The 25111-nt window shown below is 35.2% G+C and overlaps 2 protein-coding genes and 1 pseudogene across 2 annotated transcripts in view; all 3 read right to left on the bottom strand.

Annotated features, from left to right (window-relative positions):
* Positions 1–25111, bottom strand: part of LOC125814193 (14-3-3 protein 7) — a 330997-nt gene that overhangs the window by 218761 nt on the left and 87125 nt on the right. The gene's annotated exons all lie outside the window — the stretch shown is intronic.
* On the bottom strand, positions 5352–6976 carry LOC125814175 (7-deoxyloganetin glucosyltransferase-like). The gene is made up of 2 exons (XM_049493631.1): positions 6460–6976; positions 5352–6371 (listed from the first exon to the last, which is right to left on the bottom strand). The coding sequence occupies exons 1-2, from the start codon at positions 6974–6976 to the stop codon at positions 5440–5442; spliced, it is 1449 nt and encodes a 482-aa protein (XP_049349588.1). The 3' UTR covers positions 5352–5439.
* On the bottom strand, positions 18386–23708 carry LOC125814168 (uncharacterized; annotated as a pseudogene).

Genomic DNA, 25111 nt, shown 5'->3' with positions numbered 1-25111 from the left:
CACAACTCTCTATATTTATAGAAGAAATTTGTTGTTGCAAATTTCAACACCATACACAATATGTCAAAGTTGTGTTTTTGAGAGAAAATGAAAGAAGTGTTGGTATTTCCTAAAAGTAGTTAGTCTATAACTAACTCCAAGGTTAGTTAGATAGTAACGGTCATAAAGTACTTTATATAAGAGAGGCTTAGGTGTAATTGCAAAATTAGTTTTTTCCCTTCTCTGATTAAGTTCTTTGGTTAATAAAACAAATACATAATTTCTCTCTTCTTCTTCTTCTTCTCCTCTTCTCTTCTCCTCTCTTTAGTTCTGGAATTTACTTCCAAGAACAATTTCATGGTATCAGAGCGTTAGGCGAGAGTTTCTTGCTAGTTGTTCGATCCTATAGTCGGAGGTTTCAACTGTGGTGTCAAGTGTGATTCAAGATCTGGAGTGTGTAACAATGGTGAGTACAGAAACTGAAGTTACAGGGTCAACTAGCCATGGCAGATCTCAGCCCAGTGTGGTTGACTATAATCATCCTCTGTTTCTTAATCCTTCAGAGGTCAGTGGTGTCCAAATCATATCTTTTCAACTTACATGTATTGAAAATTACTCAGTTTGGTATAGATCCATGCGGGTAGCCCTTTTGGGTAGAAATAAGTTGGGTATGGTAGATGGGACTTGTGCTAAAGATAAGTTTCTAAATGAATTGGGGAACCATTGGGAGAGGGTGAATGCAATAGTATTGGCTTGGATAATGAACTTTGTTGCTAAAGAATTACTTGGGGGTATAATGTATGCCTTGATAGCTAAATCAGTGTGGGATGATCTATATGAAAGATTCCATAAAGTTGATGGTGTGAGAACTTTTAATCTGCACAAGAATATTGCTTCTTTGAGTCAAGAAAATATGTCTGTCTGTGTGAGTATTTCTCAAAACCTAAAGACTTATGAGATGAATTTGAGGCACTAGTTCCAACACCAGGGTGTGATTGTGATAAATCGAAAGACTTTGTGGTACATCTTCAGAAACTGAAGTTGTTTCAATTCTTGATGGGGTTGAATGACTCGTATGTTCAAGCAAGAAGTCAAATCTTGCTCATGAGCCCTTTGCCCTCAGTAAATCAAGCCTATGCCATGATTGTGAGTGATGAAAGTCATAGGGCTAGAGTTTCAAGTGCTGGGGTGTTGGGAGTAAGGCCAACAACTCATTTGAAAGAGTTTGAAGTGGCTTTGTACGCAAGAAGTCAGGGACAAAGGCCTAAGAAAAACTACAATGTTCAGTGTGATTTCTGCAAACTAAGGGGTCATAGTAGAGAGAATTGTTGGAAGTTGAATGGCTATCCTCCTGATTTTAAAACGAAGAGAAAACAAAAGTTGGAAGGAGGAGCTGCCTACAATGTGTTAACTGGTCAGTTTGATGAACAAGACACTCAGGCCAGTTCAAAGACAGGTGATCAAGGAAGGTCTAACGTACATATGTCTATGATAAGTCAAATGGGTAAAGCAGTCTTCACTCAGGAGCAATACAATCAGATTCTGCAGATGATTCACACAAGCAGTGTGTCACCTTCTCAAGAAACTGGTTCAGCAGATGTGGCAAATGTTGCAGGTATTAGCAGTGTTTCCTTCCCGTCTTCTGAGTCAAAACAGTGGATCATAGATACAGGGGCTACACATCACATAGTGTCTAAGTTAAGTTTGCTTGATGAGTCTTCTATAGTACAACCTGAAGTAGTAAAGAAGGCCTGTCTTCCTAATGGTGATACATCTGTAGTGACTAATGTGGGTAGAAGTTATTTGTCTGAGGGAAATAATGTCTCTAATGTTCTTCATATACCTCAGTTTAGTTATAATTTTCTCTCAGTGTCTAAAGTAACCAAAGAATGGCAGTGCTCAGTTAGTTTCTTTCCTGATTTCTGTGTGTTCCAGGATCTTTACACTGGGAAGGTGAGAGCAATTGGAATGATTAATGGTGGGCTATATTTTCTAGCTGATCAGAGTGTTAAGAAGTCCATCAAGGAAGGAGCAAATGAAGCATTAGTTGCAAATACTCTAGAGAAGAAGACTCAAGCAGAAGTGGACTTGTGACATAGAAGGCTTGGACATGTGTCTTCTAGTGTACTAAAAAAAGTTTTATCTATAGAGAAATATGTGGATATAGATAATAGACTAAAAAAGTGTTCTGTGTGTCCTAGTGAAAAACAGACTAGGTTGTATTTTCCTTCTAGCATTATTAAAACTACTTGTTGCTTTGAACTTGTGCACATGGACTTATGGGGTCCCTATAGAGTTCCAACTATGAATGGTAATAGGTACTTTTTCACAGTTGTTGATGATTTTTCGAGAGTAACTTGGGTGTTTTTGTTGAAATTATAGACTGATGTTTTTATCCAAGTTAAGTAGTTTGTCATTTATGTGCAGACACAGTTTCATAAGGTAGTAAAAATGATAAGAATAGATAATGGGTCTGAATTTGTGAATTCACTGTGCAGTAGCCTGTTCAAAAACCTTGGAATTATTCATCAGACAACATGTGCTTACACTCCTCAGCAAAATGAAGTGGCAGAAAGAAAGCACAGACACATTTTAGAAGTAACAAGAGCACTAAGGTTTCAAGGGGAAATTCCAATAGTGTTATGGGGGAATTGTGTGTTAGCAACTGTGTACATCATAAATAGGTTGCCAAGCTCAGTTGTACATTATCAAACTCCATATGAAAGGTTGTATGGGAAGAAGCCAAGCTATGATCATCTGAGAGTAGTGGGGTGTTTGTGTTATGCTAAGGTACTTAATGAGCATGACAAATTGTTGACTAGAACAAAGCCTACTGTGGTTATGGGGTTTTCTGATACTCAAAAAGGGTATGTCTTGTATGACATGAAAAATAAGTCCTTCTGTGTAAGCAGAGATGTCTCCTTTAGAGAAGATATTTTTACTTTTAAGGAACATAATAAGGCTGTTAAAGAGCCTCAGTGTGTGTTTCCTGTGAGTGATCAGTCAAAAAGGCTAAGTGACACAATTACAAATGATGAGACAATTCAAGTTACTCCTGAAATAGATGATGAGAGTCATGAATCTACAGGTTCACAAGATGTAGTCTTAGACTCTCAGAGTAACCAACATGAGGTGACACAAGAGGCTACTGATACAGACATATCTCACAAGGTGCAAGATCAGAGAAAGTCAACTAGAGACAGGAAAACACCAATCTGGATGACTGATTTTGTCTTTTTAAACATTCACAAAGATGTGCCTTATGCTCTGTCTAAGTATGTCTCTTATGAGAGGTTATCAAAAAAGTATTTGGCATGTGTAGCAGCCTATTCATTAGTGTCTGAACCAGCCTCCTACTTAGAGGCAAGTAGAGATTCAAGGTGGGTTCAGGCTATGAAAGAGGAAGTAGATGCCTTGAATCACAATCATACTTGGGATGTGGTTGATTTACCTGAAGGCATGAAACCTATTGGGTGCAGATGGGTGTACAAGGTAAAGTATAATGCCTCAGGTGAGGTAGAAAGATTTAAAGCTAGGCTTGTTGCAAAAGGGTACAATCAAAGAGAATGTATAGATTTTAAAGAGACTTTCTCTCCTGTAGTAAAAATGAAAACTGTAAGAACTGTGTTGGCAACAGCAGCAAGGAAAAAATGGTTTGTTCATCAGATGGATGTTTATAATGCCTTTTTGAATGGTGACCTGACTGATGAGATATATATGGACTTGCCTTAGGGATTTGCAAGCCAGGGCGAGAACAAGGTGTGTAGACTAGTCAAATCCCTATATGGTTTAAAACAGGCTTCTAGACAATGGAATACGAAGTTGTCAGAGGTGTTGTTGAGGTTCAGGTTTGTTCAAAGTCAATATGATCCCTCTTTGTATATTAAGAAGACGCCTGAATGAGTCATACTTGTATTAGTATATGTAGATGATATGTTGGTCACTGGTGATAGTCTGAAGCTGATAGAGGAAACCAAAAATACTTTGCGAAAAGCTTTCAAGATAAAAGATTTAGGAGAATTAAGATTTTTCCTTGGTATTAAGTTTGCAAGATCTGACAAAGGAATACTGATGCATCAGAGAAGATATGTATTAGAGCTATTGGATGACTTGGGGTTAGGAGCAGCGAAGCCAGTTGGAGCTCCCATGGACTATAACCTGAAACTCACCTCAAGACAGTTTGATGAACATGTCAAGCACATGAAATCAAGTAATGATCCTCCTACTGACCAAAGGGCATACCAAAGGTTAATTGGGAAACTGCTCTATCTAACAATGACCAGACCTGATATAGCATTTAGTGTACAAACTCTAAGTCAGTTTCTACAATGTCCTAAAAAGTCACACATGGAAACTGCAGTTAGAGTGGTAAGGTATGTCAAAAATCAGGCAGGGTTAGGAGTTCTTTTGTCTAGCAGTTCAGAAGAAAAGATCAGTGCTTATTGTGATGCTGATTGGGCATCTTGTCCACAGACTATCTAGTCTGTAACTGGTTATTTTGTGAAGCTGGGAAATTCAATAGTATCTTGGAAGTCAAAGAAACAGACTACAGTTTCCAGAAGTTCTGCAGAAGCAGAGTTCAGGAGTCTTGCAGCTATTATAGCGGAACTAGTATGGATACTAGGCTTGATGAAGGAAATTGGAAGTGAGGTAACACTCCCTGTGAGTGTCTTCAGTGATAGCAAGTCTGCAATGCAAATAGCAGCAAATCCTGTTTATCACGAGAGGACAAAATACATAGATGTTGATTGCTATTTCATCAGAGAAAAAATACTTCAAGGAATTATTACTACAAGTTACATTTCAACACAAGAACAACCAGCTGATATGTTGACTAAGGGGCTTACTAGAGTTCAACACAACTATCTTAATTCCAAGCTAGGACTGTGTGATATATTCTCCCCTTCCTAGCTTGAGGGGAAGTGTTGAGAGAAAATGAAAGAAGTGTTGGTATTTCCTAAAAGTAGTTAGTCTATAACTAACTCCAAGGTTAGTTAGATAGTAACGGTCATAAAGTACTTTATATAAGAGAGGCTTAGGTGTAATTGTAAAATTAGCTTTTTCCCTTCTCTGATTAAGTTCTTTGGTTAATAAAACAAATACATAATTTCTCTCTTCTTCTTCTTCTTCTTCTCCTCCTCTCTTTTCCTCTCTTTAGTTCTAGAATTTACTTCCAAGAACAATTTCATGTGCCACCGAAAGTTTATAATTGTTGTGTTTCTCAACATTTGCTGCCACTGCAATTTGCCAACCTTGCCAACCATTGACAATTGCATGCAGCAATTGTTGAAGTCAATAATGGAACAATGGGGCTGGACCCCACAGTATATAACAACAGTTGTTTCTCTTTTATCATTATTAGAACATATTACAACACCAAGTTACAACATAACAAAAAAGCAAAAGGGAAACAAGAATTAAAGGATGATGCCAACATAGGAAATAATGAAAATCAACCACCTAATGTTTGAGGAGAATTTCATTGATCAATTTGTCTATGTTCACATAAGATGATCCTGTTGGTTTTGCAGCCGCTTCTTCAGCCAATTTCTTCCACTCCATTGCCTTTTTCTTCATATCTTTACCTTTCTCGCCGACTGTTAACTCTCTCACAAGACTTTCAACTTCATCCCTTTTTACATTATTGTCAATTTCCATTCCAATTCCCCATTGGGTGCATTTGAACCAACAATTAGTCTGTTGTTCCGCGAAGAACGGCCAGCAGATCATTGGCACACCATTGCCAATACTTTCAAGGGTCGAATTCCATCCACTGTGAGTCAAGAAACCTCCAATAGCAGGGTGGCTAAGGACTTGTTCTTGCGGGCACCAACTTGTCAACATGCCTCTTTCTTTAGTTTCTTCCATGAATTCGGGTGGAAGAATTGCTTCTTCCCCTGATACAATATCAGGTCTTATGATCCATAAAAATTCCATTTGACTATTGGCAAGTCCCCACGCGAATTCAATAAGTTGGTTCGCAGTCATGACAGTAATGCTCCCAAAATTAACATAGACAACAGAATTTGGTTTCTTGGAATCAAGCCATTCTACACTTTTTGGATCCTCTTTCCAAAGATTGGATCCCAAGCGCTCCAAATTCTTGTCCTCAATATGTTTTACAAGAAAATGGAGGGGGCCAATCGTGTAGACCGGAGGAAGAAGTGTCTGAAGTGATTCAAGAACATCCTTCTCTAATGGATCAAATGTGTTGATTACAATAGCAGAAACCGATTTGCTTCTATCTGTTTCTTGGATGAGGAAGTTAAACAAAAAATCATCTGGATTTGTACTTCTCAAGAAACTTGGTAAATCCCTCAGACGTATGTCTTTCATGCCGGGTATCCAATCCAAAGCGGTCTCCAAATAGCCATTCGTTAAGTCACTTGCATCTACAATCTCCCCAAGAACAAAGGTTAAAACACAAACATATATAAAAATGGGGCCATTTTAAAACAGGACAAATGAAACAGAGTATACCTTTAAGTGGAAAGTATCCTTTTTTAGCAAGTTCGTGGTAATGCATGTAACCTAATAAACCACAAGCACTTGGAGTCCAAAAGAAAACTTCAGGAATGCCTAATTCTTGAGCAGCAGCTAGAGTGAAGCTCATAACACCATCGGAAATGATGCACGATACAGGTGGGACGTTAGATGAACAAGTGTCATTGAGCTTTGCAAGCAATTCCTTGAAAGGGCCTAAACAAGTTTTGGTAGTGGATTCACACAGAGCAGGAATATCTTGAGTTGAATCAGCATCACAAGGTGGGAGGCCATCAGGAATGGTCTCGAATTGAAAGGATGGCAAACCTTTGAGGGAATCAGGGCCGCGAGATTTAAGGAGACGTCTATGATTGTATTCATTGTTGACAAAAGTGATGTGAAAGCCTTTGTGATTGAGGATTTTGGCTAATTTTAACATTGGATTAATGTGGCCTTGGGCAGGGTATGGTATGCAAACTGCATGAGGCTTGTTATGATTTCCAATGGAACCCATAATAGCTTATTGTTTGTCTCAGAAGGGGAAATAGATTGGTTTGATTTTGGCTGGTTGAAGAATGTGCAGGTATGTATTTATAGAAGAGGTAGTGAGATGATAATTGTGAAGTGAAAGATCAAGCAAGAAAATTTGAAAGGGGAGAACAGTCAAAGTTGAATTCTAACACCTGGACAGTGAACACAATTAGCAGCACAAGCTTTTAATTTCTCACTGCCAATTAATGAAAAATTAAACCATCGTTTTTCATTCATTTCCTTCCTAACCAAAGATCATGACATATATATATCACAAGATTAAAAGATATTTTGATACATTTGATATATCCTTAATTTAAGATCACAAAATTCAAAAATTTATATTATCTTGTTAAACTCTGTTAAAGTGCGTGATCATCTCATGTAAAAGCTTAAGTTATTAGAGAGAGCACACTTTTATTAGTTAAATAATATTCTCAACACCACAACAAGTCAAAATAGATCAAACAAATAGAGAAGAAAGTACTATATTTTCTTTTCTCACTAACTCTATCAAAATATACATAGAAATAACGTTTAAACATTTTCTAATAAAAATATAGTACTAATATTTTAATAGTGTGTGTTGTTTCCTTCTTTTTCCTCCGTCGCTAGCTCCCAGCTTATTAAACTTACTTTTATTCTTTGCATTTTATTCGTCACTATTCCCACCCACCTACTGCAAAAGGAGATTCTCAAATGAAAAAAATATATATCATACAGTTAGCGTATCATATACACTTTTGAAAAATAATGATAATTATCTTGGTCGTTGCCCTCTGAAATGTATACGTAAAGGTCTTTGTCGATTCTTATCAACTATTAAACCATGACTAAGATAATGTTTATTAAAACAATTTATGCACAAAACTACTTGATTCTCTTGGTGGGATGTATTGATCTTGGAACAACCAAATTCACTAGTTTAAACAGTTATTTAATATATGATCTTATTGATTATTTAATATATATCATAATTTTTATTAAGGGTGTGCTATTTGGGATTTAAATTCGAAACTCCTTCATTCAAATGGACAACCATTATCACAGCATCAAAGGCATAGCTTTTGTCAAGGGTGTCCAACTTTAAATATATATTTTTCAAGTTTAAAATTTAACATATATATATAACGTAATTTTTCGACAAGAGTGTCCAGTTTGAACACCCTTGGTAGCTGTATGGGCTGTAGCTACGCCACTGTTTGCAATATTAATATGGTAAAAAAAAAAAAAAAAACATATTTTAAGTAGCTGTAGTTTTATGACCGGGAAGAAAGGGGTGCTTTTAGTGGTAATAGGCTTTTGTTTATTGATTTGAATCTTGGCACCTTATGAGACAAATGCTGCAAAAAAAAATTGTGATCTGTTAGAATTAATGGGGGAAATAAAGGAATCACAGAGTTTAAATTTTATACCATAATAATGTAAAAATTATTTAAACAAGATTACTTATTAGATAATTATAATTATTTTTCTTATAAATATGGAGTAATTAATAATCTTATAAAAATGTTGACCCGCCTGCCTGATAAAAATTTACTAATTAATAATATACACGACAATAAGAACCTAGAATGTACATTGATATTTCATTTTTCTGTGAAGATAGAAGGTTATTTCAGAGAGATTCTCATCTCAAATGCAGTTATTCCGAATAATATAAAACACTTCAACAAAAAACAGTTAAAAGTCTATTAAAAAAAAAGCAATAACAATAATAAAAGTAGTATACAACAATCAAAAACACATTAAAATTTAATATTCTCTGTCCCTAATTACTTGTCCACTTTTGAATTGACACACCTATTAAGAAAACATTTATTAACATAGTGAGTTTACAATTTTACCCCTATTAATTATGAAGTGCATTAATTAAAAACTTAAGATTTTCAAGAAGTTTTACCTTTTTCAAAGTAATTAATTGAGGGTATAATAGATAAAAAAAAATTATTTTTTCTTGATTTGTCAAAATATACAAGTAATTAGGAACAACTAAAAAAGAAAAAGTGGACAAATAATTAGGAACATAGAGGAGTAGATCAATGTTAAATCATTTTCAAGTTCAACGCAACATGTAATAATTGACATAAGATTATCTCATTTAAATTGATTGTTAATTGGTCCTATCTAGCATGGTTCATGTGACCTCGAGGGAGAGAAGAGTATATTGTGTTCTATATAAATGAATTGATGATATTTATTTTTATAAATTTAAAATAAATAAATTATTTAAATTTTAAGAATATATAAGTATAATAATTTATTTATTAGATTTATCCTTCTTTTTAATAGGGTTTTAATTTATTTTTAAATCTCAAATAGGGATTATCTCAAGTTTTAAGAAAAGTTTGGGAAAAGTCAAAAAGAATAATATTGACAAATTACTCTTCGATTTATGTTTTAAAATATTTATCTATATTAATTAACAAGACTAATTTAATAGCTCCCTCCCCTCCGGAATTTTGATGTTTTAGTTTTTAAAAGTTAATTCAAAATAATTGATGTTTCACAAGATCAAGGTATTTAATTTATTTAAAAAAAAAATATTCTTGACCCATTTCTAATTCAATTTTAATGAGAATTATATCAACTTAAAAAGGAAAAAAAATCTTAATTAAAGTTATTTTAATTTATATCCCTCTAATTTTAAAAAATAAGTGAATTTCTTAATTCATCCATTCAAAACTATGATAGCTAAAGCAAATAAAAAACCATCAATTGATTGAAGAGAAGAATTCAATACAACCAGAAGCCCTAAAACTTTTTAAAAAAAATTCCCCTCGAGAACGGCTAAGGAGGTGTAGGTTAATTAGCTACTACTCAAACTTATTTAAGGGACGGTGATCCGTATCTTTTTTCATGTTTTAGGCAGTGATTTGCTTATTTTTTAATCTAAAAAAATACTTTCTTCGTTCACTTTTATTCATTCAAGATAAAATGTATATTTATAATGATGTCCACTAATGTATAATTTTTAATTAATTTAAAATTAATACGTAATCCTAAGAATATAACAAGAAGGAGAATTATCTTTTATTTGATACGTAAAATTTACAAGTAATAAAATAAAATTTTATTTTAAATATAACGAACAAGTAAATAATATTGACTATAAATCCACCTCTCAATCCTCGACATGTTAATTAGACAATATCTTCCTACCATGCTATGCGTGCAAATCAACAAAATTGTACCATGCTATGCGTGCAAATCGACAAAATTGAAATGCACGAGGATATTATATTATATAGAACGATTTGGAATAAAGTTTAAAAAAATTAATTTTGTAAAGTATTTTTAAATTTTGTAGCCTTAAATCTATTACGTGAAAAACTAAAATTAAAATATTATTAAAAAAATAATTTTTTAAAATAGATTTAAAAAAACTAGATCATTATTTTTTTACGAAAAGAAATACTCCTAGCATATATAAGTATCAGATCCGTGGACCGTGGCATATATTCTCGATTACAGCAATGTAATACTTAGGATTATTATTTTAATTAAAGAAATAATTATTGGTGATTGGTCTCATCAGTCATGACTCATGAATCATGTGATTGCAAGTGGGACAACATTTGAGTTTTTTCTTTTTTTGATATTAACTCCAAATTTTATTCATAGTAAAAAATAAGGTTATAGATGATTTGAGGATTTTCATCTTCTTTTAAAAAAAGAAAGAAAATTACCAACCTGCATTGATCATTGATAAGTAAAAGGTATAGTTTAATTTGAGTTTGGCATACAAATTACATCGTGATCTAAGGGTAGGGTCAAAGTTAGCTTCGCTCTACTAAGTTAACACCAAAAATATAATTTTAGAGCATGTTTGAATTGTCTTTTGATTTTACTTGATTTTCTGAGTTGAAAGTTAGGTAATAGGTACTATCTCTTTTTATAAAGCGATATCAATTTTAATTTAATTTTAATTACAATGTAATTAACCAAATTAAACTCCTACTATGTTAATTAATATGAAAAATTGAAGTTTAGTTCACTGAAATTAGGCTTACTTAGAGTATTTGTGGATATGTACTAGCAATGTTATAGTTCTTCGGATAGATTTGTATGCACAAATTTAGATTCTTTTAATATTTTGTTGGTAGGTAAATGTGTACTAACAAACGAAAAATCAGAAATCTTGTTAAAACTGTTTTTTTTTTAATTTGGAATTTCAAAATAAATTCACAGCCGCTACAATTTCTACCACAACCTCTGCCCTTCGGATAGAGCTGTTAAAATGGGCTTGGCCCGCTAGGCCGGCCCAACTCAACCCATGAATTAAGTGGGGTTGAGCTTAATTTTGTAAGCCCATTTAGGAACGAGGCTTTTTAGCCCAGCCTCATTTGGCCCGTGATGAGTCCACAATTTGGACTCATTTAGGGCTTCATTTTAATATAATTAGTGTCCTCAAATGCATATTTTGTCTCAATAACTGATGTAAATCATTAAGTTTCAGGTATTTGGAGTTTGAGGCAAAGCATGGACACTACTTGGCAAAAAGGAACAAAACGGCTGAAAAGACGAAGAAAAGAAGGTCTGAGAATCGCCTAATGCATTAGGCGAGTCGCCGAATGGCCTCAACCTCGCCCAAAGTTCAAGAGTGTTGAGGCCTGAAGGAAAAGATCAAGTCGGCGATGAAAAAGAGTTGTCGACGCGTCGCCGAACAGTTCCGCGAAGCAGTACTATATCGCCCAATGATCCAGAACGTGAAGATGTTGAAGGCAAAAGCTGAAAGGCGATGAAGCAGACCAAAGGGCAGATCGCCGTGTGCATCGACGATCCCGACTAACTGCGCCGAGTGATCCTTCATAGCACATTTTTTTTACTACTATAAATATTAGTTTGAATTTTTATCGTAGTATGCAAATTCAGATACAACATTTTATTTTTCTAAGTTTTCAAGTAGAGAACATTTTTTCTTAGCCCTTGAAGACTTCCAATACCAAGAAATTGGAAGTGGGTGTTGAAGATTCTTCATCCTAGACTCGTTTAAAGTGAATATAAATCATACCCAGTTGATGTTACTTCGATTTGGTATCATTTTCTTCCTTTTTTTCTATGTCTAGCTAAAACCCCAATTCTTGGGGTGTGATTTTGAGAATATGAGTTAAATTTCATGTTGGGTATTGCTTATTGTTAGTCTATTTGCTGTTTAAATGTAATTTCGTTTAGTAGTTGTGTTTGAACTTAATGGGATTGTTGTTGCAAGTACGATTTCATCTTAGTGTTTTTGGCTTACGAGAGAGAGAGGTTTTAAAACTAAGACTACTAAATCGATAGCCGGTGGTTATTGGGTCGTCGTGGGTTCAGCTCGAGAGAGTGAATCTTAGGCCTTTTCCCACACATTCAGCTCGAGAAAGTGAATGGGCTAAGCGGAGGCTGTGCTTAAAAGCGACAACTCGGTGTTCGAGAGAAATCGAGTTAATTTGGGGTAAGTTGCTCAAGAGAGAATTTACCCCCACTAAAGTCTAGTATAGTTACAGATGTTCAGCAATTGACTATCAATAGCATTTACCCGATTGTGTAGTTTATCTCATATTCCTATCACATCCCAAGAATCCCGTCTCCCTATATTCACATCTTTATATTTTCACTATATTTGTTCACTAGTTAAATGCAAAACCCCCCTTGATAATTGACATTCGTGTCAACCCTTGATTTATCATGTTTTTATGCGATAATGTTTTTAGCTATGGTTAACTCTAGCATATTCACGCTTGACACTTAATTCTCAGAAACCGCTCCCTAGGGACTCGACCCCAAACCATTTGGTTTGGTTATATTACTATTGTACGATCATAGACACTCGAATTGAAAGTTGTGTCTTGATTACGCAAACATAAAAAAATAGCGCCGCTGCCGGGGAGTGGTGTTACTTCAGAATTTCGAGTTGAGTCAAATTTTTCTTTTGTTAGTCATAGTTTACTTTCTTAATTTTAGTTTAGTTTTGTTTGTTTGTGTGAATATTTCCGAAAGTATGAGTGTGAACGGCAGCAATGGCAGCCAAGTAGGCCATCAAGACTGTCACACCCCTATTTTCCCCAAATGAGGTGTTTGAAAAATAGAGTTTCTCCAATTAAAGTGACATTTTGAAAAGGGATTATTTTATTTCAGAGCCGCCACTTGGAATTGAGTTTTGATGTTCTAAGTCACCTAATTTTTACCCCTAATCAAAAGGAAGTTAACTCTAATTTTTAATGGTCTGCGAACTAGAAGTCTGGATAAGAAATTCTATTGACCAAGGGGAAGGTGTAAGGCACCCCTCGAGTCCCGTGTTTCTAGCACAGTTGCTTCATTGACTTATATCTTGGCTTGACTTAGTTTTTGGATATAGTATACTTATTAGCTATACATTTAGTTATGTCCACCTTCTTTGATTTATTGTAACTGTCTTGTTTAGATTTTTTGGAGTCCGGAGAATTTTAGTATTGTCGTTTTAGTGGGAGTCGATATTTGAATTATAATAGGAGGTAAACTTCTACGGGATTTAGGATTAATTTTAGAAAAAGAAAATGTTAAAGAGGTTAAGACCAATTTCTTGGAATTTTTTTTTCTTATTTTTTTCTATTTTTTTTGCACGTTATTTTTTTGTAGCTTTTACTTTCATTTTTTATTTTTTATTTTTTTTAACATTCTGTTTCTTCTTCTTCTTACTTTTATTTTATTTTATTTTTATTTTGTCTAACAAAATGTTTCTCTTCTTTTTTTTTCCATTTAAATAATTTTTGGTTAAGTTTTGTTTTCCCTTTTTTATTTTACCTATTCTTTAATTTTTACTATTATTACTTTTTATTCAATTTCATCTATTGTTTCTTCTGTTTCTGCCTTTTTTATAATAGATGTTTATTTATTTTTATTTTATTTTACTTTTACTCTTCTTTTTTTTACAATCCGTTCCTCTTCTTCTTCTTTTTTTAATCTTCTTTTTTCTCTATTCTACACTATTTTTTCTTTTCTTATTATATTTTTTTTTTTTGCTCACATTTTATTTTTTTAATTCTATATATTATTTTTTAATTAATTTTTTCCCTTTAAACTAATTGAGAGAAAATAATATACGTAGTGATATAATAATTTTCTTCACCAAATGATGATAGTGTGAAATTACTAATAAAAGAACTATCTCACGTTGATGAATTAATGACTCACTCAAATGAATTAATGTTCATCTCCTCCATTTTTAATATTTCGGATACGATAAAAATTATTCTAATAATTAATTGTCTCCATAAGTATGGCAATATTATTTATTTATTAAACTCCAGAAACTCTAAATGATAACTAATACAGAATCTCCAACCAATTTACATGTAATTAAATTAAAGTCATAAACGAAGTTGTCAATTTGTACCATCAAATAAATGTACATAAACATGTTGAAATAAAACTAGGAGTAAACAACAACCATCTTTGGATCAAATTAGTTGATTAAATTAACATCAGGTGTAAAAATAATTCGATGAGCAAATTTAAACAATAGCAATTCATGCAATCAACAATATGATATGCGTCATAAAATAGTGGCATATAACAATACATGTAATTTTAAGGACTACATAACATCATAATCGAATTCAGAACAATTATTTCATTGAACTATATAAGGAATTAGAATTACCTTTTCGTAAAACTTAATTCCAATAAAAGAAACCGCTATAATCTACTGATTTCCAAAGTTAATTATAATTAACTTTAAGGAGCCACGAACTTGAATCCACAAAAAAATCTTTCTGACTTAAACTGTATTGCTTCTTCTTTTTTGTGTATTGTTATTCCGTATAACTGATGATGCTTTATGATGGTGATGTATTGTGATATATTAGGAGTCCTCTTTTTTTTAGATACGTGGGGGTGTGAGTCTTTTTTGTTTTTTTTTTAATTTAATTTTTAGTCGTGTATAGGGGTTGTTAGTTGCTAATAGGTTTTTGTGGGAATATAGTAGTATAGGGGAGAGTATATGGGAGTGGTGGGGTATGGGAGGTTAGATTATTTAGGTTTTTTTTATTTTTCATTTTATTTTTTTAGTTTTAGTTTTACTTTACTCTTAAAAGAATTATAATAACATATCAACTAATTATTTAAAATTAATAAAAAATCTAAGAAAAAGTCAACTAGCTATATATATAAAATCAATTAAATAATACTAGCTTATTTATAAAAACTTAATTTCAAAAATAATATAGATTTTTTGTAATCTTTTATTTCTTTTTAAACAATTGAAAATAAAACTTACCTTAAAAAAAGATTCTATTTTTGTTGTTTTCAAATCTTTTAAAATAAACTTAATAAAATAAGAGAAAAGTCAAAATATTTAATTTATATTTATAAAAATATTTCATCTCTAAAAATGGTGTAAAATTTTAAGTTCGGTCAAAAATACGTGTCTACAGTTTGCCCCTCTTTGACTGGAAACACAAAGAGTTTTCAGACAAAGAAGTAGACAACGTGACAAGTTTTGATCGGACTCTTATTCGAAAAGAAAAATGTGCGACCGAGTCCTAGTTTTGGACATGCTACATATCCCGGGTTATAAGAGAATCAGGTCACGTGTAGTTCAAGGAGATGAAATGATGAGTTGGAAGTCAAGTGAGGTCCCCTTGAGGCTCCAATTCACGACTCATATTGTTACATGAATATAAAAGACGAAAAATTTAATGGAAATACAAGTACACGACCCTATCTATGTAGCTTCTCTTGAACCTTGACTTGAGTCTTCGTGCTTCTTGAGTTATGAGATATTGATTTTCATCTCAAATGAGTTCAAAGGTAAACGTCTTTCTCCAGGTAGGTCCCTTTTACTGGTACTTGGTTATTGACTGTTTTTTTTTTTTTAGAATGAGCTGCTGCTTCTTCAATCGAAATTGATCTTGAAAATTACACTCTTTTCCATCCAAGATCCTGAGCTGGAAATGTGGATTGACCCCATTCTATCACTAGATTCCTGAATTAAAACAAACAAAACTAATAACACAAAATTTTGCCCCAGTTTAATATAAGAAAATTTTGTGAGATAAATAAAAGATGGTGCTTAGCTTTAAATCGAGACTTTGAACGATTTGACTTTGTCGCGATGTACTCTTTAGAGGGCTTATGCGTGTTTACACCAACTCCATTCTTCATGATGAACCGGTTAAATAAAATTATGTTAGTCTAGTCCTATTATCCAGAAGGGTCCTTGCTATACTACGTCCCATTATTCAGGAGGGTCCTTGCTATACTACGTCCCATTATTCAGGAGGGTCCTTGCTATACTACGTCCATTATTCATGAGGGTCCTTGCTACACTACGTCCCATTATTCAGGAGGGTCTTTGCTATACTACGCTCCATTGTTCATGAGGTCCTTGTTATGCTACGTCCCATTATTCATGAGGGTCCTTGCTATACTACGTCCCATTGTTCATGAGGGTCCTGCTATCTACGTCCCATTATTCAGGAGGGTCTTGCTATACTACGTCCCATTGTTCAGGAGGGTCCTTGCTATACTACGTCCCATTGTTCAGGAGGGTCCTTGCTATACTATGTCCCATTATTCAGGAGGGTCCTTGCTATACTACGTCCCATTGTTCAGGAGGGTCATTGCTATACTACGTCCCATTATTCAGGAGGGTCCTTGCTACACTATGTTCCATAGACTAATAAGACAAACAAATACTTACCCAATATAGACTATAATTCTTGTGCAATGTTGCCATTTAGCTCTTCGTAAACTAAATTGAACATCTAGGTTTTTGGATCTTTGATCTCGAAAAAACTTGTGCCCCTGCTTCAACAAAGAAAATTTGTGAGTTTAAAAACGTGGTGATTGGTTTGTGGTTATGCCTTTTGACGAGGATTGCTCAAGTACTTATCGTGTTTTACATTTTTCCAACCGCCCAATGCTCGTTATTGATTGATTGTATTTTCACCCAAATTTGCTCATTTTGAGGGACTTAAATCCAATATCTCCCTTTATGTCACGACACTCATTGTTTACCCTTCATCAAATCATGGACTTCTTCTGAATCCAAAACTTGCCGACAGATGATAACTTATTGGCCTGATGCTTTGCCTTGTACAAATTTAGAGTTTGTAACAAGTCTTGAAATCCTTTCTTACTTTCTTGACATAAACTCGACTCAAGGACATATGAAACAAAGCAATGAAAAGTGGAAGAAAAATATATACTACACGAGAATAGCAGAAAATGATTCGATGAAAACTCTCTTTTGGAAAGAGGAAGAAAGAAAAACTTATCTGAGTGTGGTAGCCGACTCTACTGATCATGACATGCAATTTGAATTGATTACCCGATTTGTCCATCCAATCTATTCATCAACCATTATTAATCATCTAATCTTGATGTGGAGTTCCAACTATTTGACGAAGTCATAACTAATTTCAAACTCTTATTCGCCTTATGATGTCCACGAGGGTTTTTGCCACTAAAACTCTTTCACTTTGAATCATTCTACTCACATTCGCTTCATGGTGCCTGTTAGGGTTTTCACCAGTAAAACTCTCTCATTTTTATTTCTCTCAACTCATATTCGCCTTATGATACCCAGTTAGGGTTTTCACCAATAAAACTCTCTCATTTTTTTATTTTTTTATTTTATTTTTTTTTCACAGCTCACATTCGCCTTATAATGCCGAGTTAGGGTTTTCACCAATAAGACTCTCTCATTTTTGTTTCTCCCAACTCACATTTGCCTTATGGTGCCCAGTTAGGGTTTTCACCAATAAGACTCTCATTTTTGTTTCTCTCAACTCGCATTCGCCTTATAACGCCCAGTTAGGGTTTTCACCAATAAGACTCACTCATTTTTGTTTCTCTCAACTCGCATTCGCCTTATGATGCCCAGTTAGGGTTTTCACCGATAAGACTCTCTCATGGTTTCATCATTTGTACCTTTAACATACTTACTTTTGACACTTCAAAGGTTGATCCAAAGGTCTTTATCCAACTTTTGTACAAGGTTAGAAAGAAATGATAAGATGAAGTCTCAAATACGACTTTAAATGATGGGATCGACTTTAGCTTTGGGATAGAAAGAATAAAAATAAAAAAATAAAAAAATGACCTTTGCCCCAGTTTTTTACAAATATGGAATTTTGGATTTTTTATTTGGTTAGACCGAACCCCATACTAGGGTTGCCTACGTATCTTATCGAAATAAGAATCAGGTCAAATGTAGTTCATATTGATTGATTTTCTTTTTTTTTCATTTTTTTTCCTTCTTTTTTTATGGAAGAGCCAAGGAAGCAGAAGAACCAAGGAAGTAAATTAACTTTCAACAAGGGTGACAACATATGAATTAATACTTAGACGCAGAACCAAGAATTTCCATTACATCAACCTTTGAAATGTCAAGTCCAAACATAAGGGTTTCTAATATCGAAAAATCACATCATATATAATATCTCTTCACAGCATCAGCATTGATGACCATTTCTGTCATCTTGCCTTTATATCTGCTAAGTAAAGAGCATCATTGGATAATACCTTCTTTACAATGAATGGTCCTTTCCAATTCGGAGAAAATTTGCCTTTGACTTCAGCCTGGTGTGGCAGAATACGTCTCAGCACTAATTGACCCTCTTCAAAACGTCTGGGACGCACCTTTTTGTTGTATGCTCATGCCATTCTTCTCTAGTACAATTGTCCATGGCATACTGATGTCAATCGCTTCTCATCAATCAAACTTAATTGCTCCAAGCGTGTTCTGATCCACTCATCATCATCAATTTCAGCCTCTACAACAATTCGCAGGGATGGAATCTCAACCTCTGCAGGTATAACTGCCTTAGTCCCATATACCAACAAATATGGGGTGGCACCCACTGACGTACGAACTGTAGTGCGAAAACCCAACAAAGCAAAAGACAACCTTTCATGCCATTGTCGAGAACTTTGCACCATTTTACGAAGTATCTTTTTTATATTTTTGTTGGCGGCTTCTACAGCCCCATTTGCTTTTGGGCGATAAAGAGTCGAATTTCGATGTTCAATCTTAAATTGACGGCATACCTCTTGCATTAAGTGACTGTTGAGATTTGCAGCATTATCGGTAACACTTGCCTTTGGAATACCAAATCGACAGATGATGTTGAAATGAATGAAATCCACCACGACCTTCTTGGTCACAGACTTGAAAGTTACTGCTTCCACCCAGTTTGTAAAGTAATCAATGGCCACTAGGATGAACCTATGACCATTCGACGCTTTTGGTTCTATTGGTCCAATCACATCCATTCCCCATGCCACGAAAGGTCATGGAGCAGACATCGCATGCAACTCGGAGGGAGGAGAATGTATTAAATCACCGTGTATTTGACATTCATGACATTTACGAACAAACAGTATAGAATCCCGCTCCATGGTGAGCCAATAATAACCTGCTCGGAGCATCTTCTTTGCCAGAACATATCCATTCATGTGAGGTCCACAAACTCCTGAGTGTACTTCAATCATGATTGTTGAAGCCTCTTTAGCATTTACACATCTTAGAAGACCCAAATTAGGTGTTTTCTTGTACAATATGCCTCTGCTTAAGAAAAAACCGCTAGCTAGTCCCCGAATAGTCCTTTTTTGATTACTAGTGGCATTAGTAGGACATTCTCCGGACTGAAGATATGTTTTAATATCATGGAACCAAGGTTTACCGTCAAATTCTTCCTCCACCAAGTTGCAATAAGCATGTTGATCACGAATATGTATGTACAAAGGGTCGATATGAGCTTCGTCAGGATGTTGAAGCATCGAAGATAAAGTTGCCAATGCATCAGCAATCTCATTATGAACTCTGGGAATGTGTCTAAACTTTATTGACACAAACCGTTGACAAAGATCTTGTAAACAATGTTGATATGGTATGAGCTTTGGGTCACGAGTCTCCCATTCTCCTTGGATTTAATGGACCAGTAAGTCTGAGTCTCCTAGCACTAGCAACTCTTGGATACCCATGTCAGCAGCTAATCTCAAACCCAAGATGCAAGCCTCAAACTCTGACATATTATTGGTACAATAGAATCTAAGTTGGGCTGTTATAGGGAAATATTCCCCTGATTCAGACATAAGAACTGCTCCTATCCCAACTCCCTTCTTGTTAGCAGCACCGTCAAAGAACAACTTCCATCTTTGATCCTTATTATGAATAACTTCATCGATACATGATACCTCTTCGTCTGGAAAGTAGGTCTTAAGTGGTTCAGATTCATCATCAATAGGGTTCTCTGCCAAATGATCTGCCAAGGCTTGAGCCTTCATTGCGGTCCGCGTCACATAAATAATGTCAAACTCTATGAGTAATATTTGCCATTTCGCAAGCCTGCCCGTGGGCATGGGCTTTTGAAAAATATATTTTAACGGATCCATACGAGAAATGAGATAAGTAGTATAAGATGAAAGATAGTGCTTCAACTTTTGTGCTACCCAGGTTAGGGCACAACACGTTCTTTCGAGAAGGGTGTACTTCGATTCATAAACGGTAAATTTCTTGATGAGGTAATAAATGGCCTGCTCTTTCTTCCCAGTGCCATCATGCTGCCCCAATACACATCCAAAAGAATTATCCAGTACTGACATATATAATATCAATGGTCTGCCCGGCTCGGGAGGAACCAACACAGGGGGATTCAATAAGTAATTCTTAATCCTTTCAAAAGCCTCTTGACATTCTTTGGTCCATTCGACTGTGACATTCTTTTTTAACAACTTAAAAATGGGCTCGCAAGTTGTTGTGAGTTGAGCAATGAATCTACTGATGTAGTTTAACCTGCCGAGAAGGCTCATAACCTCAGTTCTATTCTTTGGAGGTGGCAGTTCCTGAATGGCTTTTATTTTTGAATGATGTAACTCGATACCTCGTCGACTGACTATAAACCCCAAAAGCTTTCCTGACGGTACCCTAAATACACATTTTGCAGGATTAAGCTTGAGATTATACCTGCGAAGCCTTTCGAAGAATGTTCTTAAATCTTGCACATGATTTGATTGTTTATTTTTATTTAATTATCACATCATCCACATAAACTTCGATTTCTTTATGCATCATGTCATGAAACATGGTTGCCATTGCCCTCATATAAGTTGCTTCCGCATTTTTTAACCCAAATGGCATGACTCAATAACAATATGTACCCCATTGAGTGATAAAAGACATTTTTTCTGCATCTTCATCATCCATAATAATCTGATGATAACCCGCATAGCAATCCACAAAAGATGCAATCTCATGTTTAGCACAATTATCCAACAAAATATGAATGTTGGGCAAAGGAAAATCATCTTTTGGACTTGCTTTGTTCAAATCACGATAATCAACACACATTCGAACTTTGCCGTCTTTCTTAGGGACAGGTACGATGTTTGCTAACCAAGAAGGATATTGAGCGACTCGAATGACTTTGGCCTCAAGTTGCTTTGTGATTTCCTCTTTAATTATTACACTCATGTCAGTTTTAAGCTTTCTCAACTTTTGCTTTACTGGAGGGAACTTAGGATCAATCGGCAACTTGTGAACCACCATGTCAGTGCTTAATCCAGACATGTCATCATAAGATGACGCAAAAACATCCTTGTAATCAAATAGAGCCTAGATTATATCCTTCTTTTGATGTCGAGCATGTACGTTTATCTTAGTCTCTTTAATATTTTCATGATTCCCTAAATTTATCTTCTCAGTTTCACTCATATTTGGGTTTGATTTATTCTCAAAAAATTTGAAATCCCTGCTTACTTCTTCAAATACTTCGTCTTTCTCATATTCGATTTCTTGACTTATTATTACAGGTTTAGGTCGAAGATTAGATTGGATTTTAAGATCCGATAAATAATTCTGCATGCATGTCATATCACTTGAATCGGCATAGAAAGAACTGTAAGAAGAAAACAAAATAAATATATTAGACTGAAATAAAAACACAATTATATCCTATTGAAAAGAAAAATAGAGAGTTTCAAATAAAACGACAAGACAAAATCCGAATTACAACCCTTGAATAAATTGGATGACAAAAGAAAAACAAGACAGACTACCAAGACTCATTCTTAATAGGGAGAGGAGTGGCCTCCCAATTGTTCAGCTGGACATCAAGACCAATGAATTGCACATCTCTGTCGCTAGTGCCTTCTCCGAGTTCAATCATATCAGCCTCGACAAATAAATCTTGAAAATAGTTGATCAATTCTTCGTGAACCTCCAGCACTGGCTCTGGAGTGGTGACTCAGAAGATTCTGTTGTGCGGACTTTGAGGAAAGATTTGTATATGGGTGGTATAGGGTTAGTAAGTGACCATACATCTCTCTTCTGATTCTTGGCCTTCATTTTGTCCTCGACTCTAGGCTTGTATCCTAAGCTAAAAGTACCCAGACTCTTTCGTGGACTCACTGGATAAGCTATCCCTTGCAAGAAGATCCCCAAGCCTTTATCTGGTTCAAACTCATGCTTCATCGTTTCATTTACCATCATCACGGATGCCATGGGTAGTTGTGGTTTTGAAATGAGATTCCCCTCGAGGATATGCTCAACAACCACTACCTCAAAAGCTTGATAAACCAGTGTCTCATTCTCATTATTTGCCTTGATAAAAGGGAGGGAAGAGTCTATGTAGACTGACAGATCCCCCTCACCATGAACGATCACTTCTTGTCGATCGTATCCAAACTTAACCATTTGATTCAACGTAGAGGGGACTGCCCCAACCCTATGCACCCATGGTCTTCCCAACAATAGATTGTAGGATGCATTAATATTTAGCACTTGAAAATTCACGGTGAAATCGACAGGCCCTATTTTTAGTATGAGTTCTAACTCCCCAATGGCATCTGTTTTGGACCCATCAAACGCCCTAACACATACGTTGTTAGGTCGTACCCTTTCAACATTAACATTCAATTTTTGTAGAGTTGACAATGGACAAATATTTGCCCCAGACCCTCCGTCAATTAGAACTCGAGTGACATATGAAAGCTCACACTTTACAGTGATATGGAGGCCTTGGTTATGAACCGTACCTTCCGCGGAAGGTTACCTCAAAGATTCTCCCAGCAATCTTCTCTAACTGACTCACTGTAACTTCATTAGGAACATGTGCCTCATTCAGAATCTTCATTACCGCTTTACGATGTTCATCTGAATGTATTAACACTGACAACAAAGAGATTTGGGCTGGAGTTTTCCTTAACTGTTCCACAATGGAGTAGTCTGACAATTTCATCTTACTTAAGAACTCCTCTGCCTCCCCTTCAGTGACTGGACTGTTAACTTGCATTTGATCATTTTTATTTTTCCTTAATTCAGTCGGGGCATAGCATCTTCCTGAACGAGTCATTCCTCCTATTTCATCTACTTCTTCATTGATTTATTTCCCCTTGTATGTCACGACGGCAGACTCATAATTCCAAGGGACACCCTTGGGATTAGTCATTGGAAGTTGGGACACTGGCCTAATTATCACAGGTGGAATATAGGCTCCTTGCACGATCAAGATAGGCTTGTCTGGCCCTCTTGGAACAACCAATCTTGCCTCTCTATGACTTGCCCAAACATCTTCAAGTGCTCCTGATATAGTTAGGATGGGTGCGCTTGATGGGGTCAACTTTTCAAACGTACTTTTCGCCCCTGAAGGAATCATTTTTGTTAAGTCAATGACATTTGCTGAACTTTCCATGCCAGTTTCAATCTTGAGGATTGGCTTGTATGGGACTGCAACTTCTTCGTGGTCATTCATCATCTCTAATATGTTTGTTTCAGTATGTCTGGGCAGTGGATTTTGATTGATGTTCGATCCATTTGGGCTTTCAACTATAATTCGACGAGTATTGATCGAATCTTGAATTGCCTTTTTCAAGTACCAACATTTTTCTATGTTGTGCCCTGGGGCATCAGAACAATATGCGCAGTGTTGGGAATAATCAAGATTTCTCGAAAGAGGATTCGACATCTTTCTTTCAATAGGACTCAAAACATTCAACGTTCTTAATTTTTGAAACAAGCTAGCATATGATTCTCCAATAGGGGTGAACTCATCCTTAGCTCCATTTCCCTTCTTGTATTCTTTTCTAGGACGAAAAGGAATTCTAGTTTTATTTTGGTGAATTTGTGGGGGTGATGGATGATTTTGAGGAAGTGGCGCACGCCATTGCAGATAAGAAGGGGGAACAATTGGTTGTGCGCTAAAAAGGGGGAACATTAAAACTCTTTCTCTTTCCTTTTTTTTTCTTTTACAAAAAAAACAAGCATGTTAGGGTTTAGTGTTTTGCAAACGATAATCACACGTTGTATGTTATGCACCTAAATTATTTATGTTTCTAAAATGAGTTTCGGAAGGCTTTTATGTTTCATCCCGGCTTTAGACGACTTGATTATGTCTCTTAGTCTTATATTTTACTTATTTGAATAATTTTGAAACGCATTTCGATCGAACCCATTGAGGGTTGCCTACGTATCATGTTGAACATGAATCAGATCATTACGTAGTTCGTGAAAGATAATAATATTATTTTATTTTATATTATATTTTTTATTTATTTATTATTATTATTATTATTTTATTTTTTTTAGAATGATAAATGTACATGAGTTGACCAAAAGTAAATCATTTTCATTCATTTTCAAATATTCTTAACACAATGATTTGAATAAAACATGAGAATAGAAGTAGCTAAGACTAAGATAGACTCAAAATGATTAGCGAAAATATAAATAAATAAAAGCAACAACTAATAACTAAGAAAAGAAAACAGACTCGGAAAGAAACTAAATCCTCAGATCTCAATCATCCCCAAGACCCTAATAAATCCTAGCCAAGGCTTTTGGTAGATGTGGAGCAAGAACATGTGCCTGGCGGCCCAACCTCTCATCATTCTGGTGGAGATAACCACCATAAACATCATTGAGTGCATCCCTGAGTTGAAGTACTCGATCTCTGGCTTCATTTATATTGTCATAACAATTCTGTAACCAATGTCGAGTAGTATTGACTTCATGCGTCAAATTCTCCCTCTGTTCTTGGAGCTCTTCAATTTGAAGGTGGAGTGCATCTCGCTCGGCTATCCTTTGACCTCTCTCAACCTCACATTCTGCCTGATATGCACTAAAACGCCTTGCTATTTCCTTTTCCCGTTCCATAGA

The sequence above is a fragment of the Solanum verrucosum genome, unplaced genomic scaffold (assembly GCF_900185275.1).
Source record: "Solanum verrucosum unplaced genomic scaffold, falcon-dt-bn FXZP01000230.1, whole genome shotgun sequence".
NCBI lineage: Eukaryota > Viridiplantae > Streptophyta > Magnoliopsida > Solanales > Solanaceae > Solanum > Solanum verrucosum.
The sequence above is the reverse complement of the archived record's forward strand: the minus strand, read 5'-3'. Positions and strand labels throughout refer to the sequence as shown.

Excerpts from the sequence above, each read along its gene's own strand:
- LOC125814175 (XM_049493631.1), bottom strand. The coding sequence starts at position 6,976 with ATGGGTTCCATTGGAAATCATAACAAGCCTCATGCAGTTTGCATACCA. Across the intron at positions 6,372-6,459 it reads AGGATACTTTCCACTTAAAG|ATGCAAGTGACTTAACGAAT; the intron begins GTATACTCTGTT and ends GGGAGATTGTAG.